This window comes from Pimephales promelas, chromosome 9, assembly GCF_988280905.1.
Source record: "Pimephales promelas chromosome 9, fPimPro1.hap1.1, whole genome shotgun sequence".
NCBI classification, from domain to species: Eukaryota; Metazoa; Chordata; class Actinopteri; order Cypriniformes; family Leuciscidae; genus Pimephales; species Pimephales promelas.
Window position 1 is genome coordinate 31,028,325 of NC_142777.1, and position 8,635 is coordinate 31,036,959.

The 8,635-nt window shown below is 36.3% G+C and overlaps 1 protein-coding gene across 3 annotated transcripts; it reads right to left on the reverse strand.

The window, feature by feature from the left end:
• Window positions 1-1,619: 1,619 nt before the first annotated feature.
• septin8b (septin 8b) lies at window positions 1,620-8,018 on the reverse strand. 3 transcript variants are annotated; one of them, XM_039648904.2, is made up of 10 exons: window positions 7,894-8,018; window positions 5,855-5,969; window positions 5,578-5,773; window positions 5,295-5,481; window positions 5,029-5,190; window positions 4,837-4,933; window positions 3,257-3,425; window positions 2,970-3,102; window positions 2,180-2,358; window positions 1,620-1,739 (listed from the first exon to the last, which is right to left on the reverse strand). In XM_039648904.2, exons 1-10 carry the CDS (start codon window positions 7,921-7,923, stop codon window positions 1,736-1,738), a joined length of 1,272 nt encoding a protein of 423 aa, XP_039504838.1. In that variant the 5' UTR covers window positions 7,924-8,018; the 3' UTR covers window positions 1,620-1,735. The 3 variants fall into 3 exon arrangements, with proteins under 3 accessions (XP_039504838.1, XP_088991117.1, XP_088991118.1); XM_089134991.1 differs by lacking the exon at window positions 1,620-1,739 and having other exon boundaries at window positions 1,829-2,358; window positions 7,894-8,017; XM_089134992.1 differs by lacking the exons at window positions 1,620-1,739; window positions 7,894-8,018 and having other exon boundaries at window positions 1,829-2,358; window positions 5,855-6,002.
• Window positions 8,019-8,635: the final 617 nt, after the last annotated feature.

An 8,635-nucleotide genomic window follows, 5' to 3' on the forward strand; every position in this document is an offset into this window, starting at 1 on the left:
CAGTTTGAAATGATTCAGGCTTTGTGACATGGTGCATTATCCTGCTGAAAGTATGGGTACATGGTGGCCATAAAGGGATGGACATCGTAAGAAACAATGCTCAGGTCAGCTGTGGCATTTAAATGATGCCCAATTGGCACTAAGGGGCCTAAGTGTGCCAAGAAAACATCCCCCATACCATTACACCACCACCACCAGCCTGCACAGTGGTAACAAGGCATGATGGATCCATGTTCTCATTCTGTTTATGCCAAATTCTGACTCTACCATCTGAACGTCTCAACAAAAATTGAGACTCATCAGACCAGGCAAATTGTAGTCTCTTTTTTCTATTTATAGTGGAGATGAGTGGTACCCGGTGGGGTCTTCTGCTGTTATAGCCCATCCGCCTCAAGGTTGTGTGTGTTGTGGCTTGACAAATGCTTTGCTGCATACCTTGGTTGTAACGAGTGGTTATTTCAGTCAAAGTTGCTCTTCCATCAGCTTGAATCAGTCGGCCCATTCTCCTCTGCCCTCTAGCATCAACAAGGGATTTTCGCCCACAGGACTGCAGCATACTGGATGTTTTTCCCTTTTCACACCATTCTTTGTAAACCCTAGAAATGGTTGTGCGTGAAAATCCCAGTAACTGAGCAGATTGTGACATACTCAGACCGGCCCGTCTGGCACCAACAACCATGCCACATTCAAAATTGCTTAAATCACATTTCTTTCCCATTCTGACATTCAGTTTGGAGTTGAGGAGATTGTCTCGACCAGGACCACACCCCTAAATACATTGAAGCAACTGCCATGTGATTGGTTGATTAGATAATTGCATTAATGAGAAATTGAACTGGTGTTCCTAGTAATCCTTTATGTTGTGTGGTGAGTGTTTATTATTTGATAAAATGAAGACAATTACAATACTAAGTTTAGTCCTGAATTAATTATTCTATTACTTTTTTGTATTTATTTTAATGTTATTTTTAACTTAATATTTTATTTATGCATAAAATGTGTGCATTGATGTATCTTTATTTTTATCTAAATAAAATAAAAATATATTTCTTTCTATATTTATCTCCATTCTTATAGAGGCGAGTAAGTTTTTTTTATTTCAAAATTCAGAAATATACAGTTGCAATTGTGTAGAAGAGAAGTCATAACATCAGTAGAGATATTTAACAGTTAAAAATATCATAATGCTGGTTAATAATAAAACAATTAATCTTACAGTATAGAACTCGAAATGATATGTTAACAGTCCAGTTGTGTATGAATATAAGACAATGACAAAATGGTTTTAATTGGTTTTAATCAAACCAATTCAAAGTTAAACAGAGCTTCATGTTTACTTACATTTAAGAGTTAATTGACCCAGAAATATAAATTATCTTATCATATACTCACCTTGCTGATGTTCCAAACTTGTATGCCTTTTTTTTTCTATGGCTCACAAAAAAAAAATATATATATATATATATATATATATATATATATATATATATATTGAAGAATGTTACCAAACGTAACCAAACATTTATGATTACCATTGACTTCCATTGTGTGAACAAAAATATCTCATGTTCCACAAAAGAGGGTAGGTTTGGAATGATAAATGATGACAAAATTGACATTTTAGGTGAACTATCCCTTTAATTAAAATGTAAATCCAGAAGAATCAGGTACGCATCAGTGGATCATCACATAGTTACCGAGCAGTGATAATGCTCATGCTTTCTTGGATCGCCAATCAACTGAAAAGAAAATATTTATAGACATAAATATATCAGCTAGATTCAAAAATGAACGTTTAACCAGCCAAAAAACAGAGCACTAACACATATTTCAAGAAATCAATCATTTTATTCAGAGTGTGTGCAAAAAGTGGCAAACACACTTAATCATGGGGCGTAAATGCATGCTGATCTGGCAGCTGGCAGTACCAGGCAACTAGTGTCATCATCTGTCTCTCTATCCTTAAACATGCCAAAACCCCATCTGCCAGTGTGCTCCAGTATTACAGCATTGAAGCTCTCCTATCCCAGAATCCTCTGCCCGGGCATCAGAGCCCAGCCAACACAGACAAACAAAAAGACCTCAGACGCTTGTGAATGCAGACACAGATCAGGCTCATTCACAGACAGTGACTACCAGAGATGGGAACAGATAGTCTCAGAGGGAAGAGAAGGCTTACGTTTTCTTCTCTTTGTCTTTTTTCGTGGCAGATGAGCCTTGAAGAGACTGTAGGGTTTCTGCAGCCACTTTCCTCCTGTTGAAGGTGTTCATCTCCTCTTCTAAATCTCTACGCTTCTCCTCCAGGTTCCTCTTCTCCTCCTGATGTGTGCGTTTCAGCATCTCAAATCTTTCATGAAGCTGGGAATGCAAAACAAAAGTTCATTTAATGAGATACTCGCTTTTATTTTATTTTTGCAATAAATTCAATCATTTATCATTTAAATAATTCTGTTAATGTTTAATAGATTGACACGCCTAGTTCAGTGCTGAGATGTTTGCAAATTTATTTTATTTATCTTTTTTTGTTTTGTATTTTTTTTAAGTATATGAAAATGTGGTTTTATTCTATGATGATATTAGATATTGTATGACTTAATTAAAAGTTACTATTATTTAAAGACTTTATTTTATTAAATAAAAAGATTTTTTATATATAAATTTTAATATATATAAATTAATATATATATATATATATAAATTTTATATATATATTTAAAAGGTGAAAAGCATTTAAAGATTTTATTTTATGATTTAATTTGAAGTATTTAGAATCCTATGCTTATTTTATCATTTAATAAAAAGTGATTTATTTCATTATTTATTCTACTCCAAGGCAGTGTCTGCACCAAAAGCAGTTGAAGTTGTAGTTTTACATGACCATTTATATTAAACTAACACTAGTACACATATAATACTATCTTGAAATTATACAAAAAAAAATTTTTTTCGTTAAAACCAGTGGTTTATACCTCTCTCTCCTTCTCTTTTAGCTCTGCTTCTGTCTCCTTCACTTTGTTGACAAACATCTGTCTCATCTGCTCCTCCTTGAGTTGTAGCTCGCCGATAAATTCTCTCCTCTTGGCCACGTATGTCTCCTGTAGACTGATAGTGAGAAGAGAAGAATTAACAGACATTTCATAGCACTTGATGCAATGAATGTGTATGTAATGTTTCCATGATCATCATATATCAATTTACTGATTGTTTTACAGCAAGACTAGTACAAGTTAGCGAGTCGTTGTAGAAGTGTCAGTACCTGAAGGGTTCGCTGTCAGGGTCCGTGTCTTTAAAGCCCATCTCCTCCAGTTTGCAGCGGCGGTACAGCTCATAGTGTCTGGCGTGGGTCTGTTCCCTCAGGTCCAACATGTTGACACGGATTAGCATCTCTCTCAGCTTTACAAAGTCACAGTGACTCTCGTTCTCCACTGAGGACAAAGCCCAGACATCGTAATTTCATTAAAGTCACCATGAAATCAAAATTGACAATAGTTATTTTTTTATATTACAGCATTATAAATGATTTATCCATTGACATCATTATTTTAAAAAATATATTTTGCCTTGTAATCTTTTTTCTAAACCCCCCCCCCCCTCCCTCTTGCAGTGACATCTCTTGAGATGGCCTACTATATACTCTTAGAGAAGAAAAGGTTCTATATAAAACATTAAAAGGTTCTATCAGCGCTACATATTTGGAACCCCTAAAAGGTTCTATACACTCTTAAAAAAAGGGTTCCTCTTGGTTCTATATAGAACCCTGGGGTTCCATACTTGGCCAATAGAACCTTTTACCAAAAAAATATGGTTCTATATTGAACCATTTTGGAGTTCCATATATGAAGCAAGGGATGGAACTATTTCTGGTTCTAAATAGAACCATAGCCTATAGCAAGCGAAAAACAGTAGGCCTATGTGACAAGAATAGTATGACTGAATTTACAGTACTCATAAATGAAGAGGCAAAAAGTATCCGATGGCATTCTTCCAGCGAGATTCTGAAATGTGTTTAAGATGGACACTTCTTATTAGGCCATGAGAGAATATTTAGGAATGACAGTGAGGCGACGTAACTGAGACTTGGTCACATGATAATGACAATATGGCAAATCTAGTACGTCCAGATTACATTCATACTACACTCACTCATACTACACAGGACATACTTTTTTAGTGGTCGCAAAGTAAGTACTTATTTAAATTAAGTACCTATTAAAGAGAGTATGTGATTTTGGATGCAACTGATGTGTTTTTCGGTGTAAGGGCGGGACAACCTGTCACTCACATGAGATCGACCAATAGCAAACCACAACCATCCAATGGTCCAATTTGTTCCTGATAGACAAAATTAAGTCCCACCTTATTTTTTCGTCGTTTCACTCTAAAAAATGCTGGGTTGTTTGAACCCAATTTTGGGTAAAATATGGACAAACCCAGCCATTGGGTTACATTTTTAAATTACATGTTTAACCCAATGGCCGAGTTTGTCCATATTTTACCCAAAATTGGGTTCAAACAACCCAGCATTTTTTAGAGTGTATAAATGTCACAACTACCATGTCGATTCTACTTATAGAAATCTTTCATCTTTACTGTCAGATTTTAGCAATTTAATGCATCCTTGATGAATAAAAGTATTAATATATATATATATATAAATATACACAATTCCCTGTGGCTGGACAAGCATAATATACAAAGTAAAGTAATTGCATCCTTTGCTGTTCATTTGCATTTGCACTAAAACATTTACTAAATAAAAACGAGAGAAAACCTAAACCTTTTCTAACCTAAAGTTAGACAATAATAATAGCTTTATCTGCTAGCAGCAGTACCTACCCTGTACCACTCCCCATGGATACTGTCTGGCTCGAACCATTTTGTTCCCAGTTTGAACCTCTTCATTGCTTCCAATCACAGCAAAAGGAAGATGCGCCTGCAACACAAGTCACTGGCTCAACATTCAAGATGCCACTATAGGAACATAGTCTGTATTTGTCGGATATGTATATTTTCTCAAGTTCCTGTTACATTCATAGAAGAGTTTATTTCAGTCACGGCTTCATCATCTGTTGGGAACTGGTAGATCTGAACACCATTGCTGACCAGTTCACTCATGATCTTGATCTTAAATTTTTGAAGCTCACTCTTGGAAATAGTGTCTGCCTTTGCAATGATGGGAATAATGTTGACCTGGTTGGGAAGGAAATATATAAAATGTAATATATATATACAATAGAATAAATACACAATTTATATCCTGACAATAAATGACAAACACTTTCTAAATATGATACCTTGCTGTCCAGTTTCTTCATGGTGACTAAGTCCAGAGATTTCAGTGAATGTCCAGTGGGAGCAATAAAGTAGAGGCAGATATGGATGCGTGAATCATGATAGTTATAAAGGGAGCGTTTAATTTTAAGCTCTTCTTCAAGGAAGTTTTCAAACTGGGCATCAATGTAGTCCACAATAGGTTTATAACTGCAGAGAAACAATGAAAGGTGTAAGATTTTGATTTGATCCTGACATTTCATTATCAATGTCATTTATATACGTTTCGGTGCATTTAAGCATTACCTTTCTTCTTTATTAATCTGGTCGCCAAAACCCACAGTGTCTACAATGGTCAGCTGCAAATCCACATTGCTTTCCTGTAGGTTGTACGTTCTGGGGCGTAAATGCACGCCGTTCTGGAAGTGGCTGGCCTCTTCATTTTCGAACGTTGTGTTAAAAAGTGTGTTCATTAAAGTGGATTTGCCTATTCCAGTTTCACCTGTAGAAACAAAGCAATCTTGCAATAATCTTAATATTTAAATGCCAGCTCTGCCGGGTTTTAAAAGCACTTCTTCCTCACCTACGCAGAGAATGTTGAAGCTGAATCCTTGGCTCACTGATTTGCTGACCAGCTGATCAGGAAGACTGTCAAAACCGACATGACCGCTGAGAGAGAGAGTCCTCATCTCCTCACACTGAGAAATTACAACACCAAGAAAGTTTGACATGACATACCAGGAAAACATTGATAGTGTCATGATGAATAATTGGCACAAGGGTCTTTGTTAAAAAAAAATATATATATATATATATATCTATATCACAAAATGACATTAAAGTGCATGTAGTCAAGCAAATAACATCTAACAAACCGTTAACGTTAGTAATACTCACTACAGAACACGAAATCCAGGGGAAGGAGTTGGGTCCAGATCCAACTCCTCCCAGCTTACATATACCTAAACCTACACCTAGACTGCCTCCTGATCCCTAACCCCACCCCTAATCCTACTCATCTCCGCCCCCTGACCCCTAACCCCACCACTAATCCTACTCATCTCCACTCCCTGATCCCTAACCCCACCTCTAACCCTTGCCATCTCCGCCCCTGATCCCTAACCCCACCCCTAACCCTTGCCATCTCCGCCCCCTGATCCCTAACCCCACCCCTAATCCTTGCCATCTCCGCCCCTGATCCCTAACCCCACCCCAATATAATAACACATTTGCATATAGTTGGGGTAAGAAAGCCTTTTATTGTTATATATTATAATAGTATAAAATATCATATTTTTTATTATATATTACTTTTATTAAGCAATTAATTAAATTAATCAAAACTATAGTGATCATAAAGACATTTGTTACAAACAATTTCTGTCAAATAAATACTGTTCTTTTGTATTGTATTTTCTACTCATCAAATAATCCTGAATTAATGTGTCACGGTCTCCACAAAAATAGTAAGCTGCACAACCATTTGCTACAGCAGCAAACCAGCATATCAGAAGGGTATCTGAAGGGTCATGTAACACTGGAGACTGGAGTAATGATGCTGAAAATTCAGCTTTGGCCTCACATGAATAAATTTCATATTTTAAAATGTTTTAAAATGAAAACAGTTATTTTAAATTGAATAATATCTCACAATACTATCAGTGCTCCATCACAACCAAATACTGGCCCGCTTTTGTATTGTTCTCCCCAATATGTCTATTAATAGCCTATATGGAGATAGTGATCAAAGCGGAGAAGCAGACCCATGTCATTTTGTAACTGAGCATATTAGTATGCATGGGCCAGGGTTTGAGTCTCGATCACAGAGAAAAGCAGCATGCTGAGGTATTCAGAGATCCTCACTCTGTACAAACACAAGGAAGTGTTTCACACAGCCTTCATCTGTTCCACTGCCCAAGTATTCTTAACACACACTGGGGCACAAAGGGCTCTTTTATGCAGCCTGTGTATCCAGCATACTGAAGGTTTCCACTGCCATTGCCCTGAGAAACATCCTTTAAGTGCAGGGTTAAAAACGTATTATTTATTCTAAAGCATAAATGAACAGTATTGGCATTATACTCTTGCAATGTCGAAAAACATCACAAATATGATAAGGTAGAGACTGAGGAGCATTGTGATAGATGCTGACTGAAGCGGCAACCAACAGCAATGCTGATCTGCTTACAAGAACTAATCAGCTTTAAATGACTTTGACAATGGATTTAGACCCTAATGTTAAACTATAAATATAAACTATAGGCATATGAATGCTTTTTCATATTGTGAAAAAGCTATTGTGCTATTGTCTTCACTATTGTGAAGAATCACAACAGTGATTTAGAGTAGGACCAAATATTAGGATGAAGTCCAACTCGAATAAAACTCAAGCTCACGCTTTTCTCCATTGCAACCAACATATTAACACGACGTTGCATATAACAACATCTTAGCACATAAACATAAGGAAATTATGAAATGTGAAAAAAGTTAATTCTTGACCAACTATAATCCTGTCGTCATACCTCTCGATGCACACATTGCACTTTATCAAAAAATAAACATGCATGTTAAACTGTAAATAATATGTGCCGTAATGAAAGATGTAAATAAATAACTTACAGAATAGATGTTTACATCAGTGGCAGCCATGCAGATAGTATAGGCTACTGACACTGACAGTATGCTCTCATTTGTTGCTCTCTCTCTCTCTCTCTCTCTCTCTCTCTCTCTCTCTCTCTCTCTCTCTCTCTCTCTCTCTCTCTCTCTCTCTCTCTCTCTCTCTCTCTCTCTCTCTCTCCCCAACATGATGGACACTTGATGGAAACACCCCTCGGCTTAATTTAAATGCTGCTCGTCTTGCCCCAGGTTAACTCCACACTGCACTTACAAACGCACTTGTTTCAGAAAATACTTTTTCTTCAAGTGTCCTTCAAGCCTCAGTTCTGTGCAAGATCCTCCACAGATCGCTGGCAACAAAAAGAAAAAAGAAAAGCCCAGTCTTCAAAATGACTTGATTTTTTTTTATTTATTTTTATAATATATAATTAAACAATTATCATCTGTACAGTTTAGTGTAAAGTAATATTGTTGTTGTAAACTGCCTTGTGGACTCAATTTGACGTCCCTATACGTCCAGCAGGTGTCGCCCTTTATCCGTTTTATTTACACCTTATGTCAATCAGCCACTAGAAGGAGATATTTGGACACTCAGGACGGAAACGTTTAAAAAAATAATACAATTTCAAAATTAACTAAATATTAAGTTATATAAATGTATATTTTTGAGCTTTTGACTTGACATACCAGGAATAGCTACTTTTAAGGAGATTTTAGAGTACGATAAGGCAGTTTTTAACATATT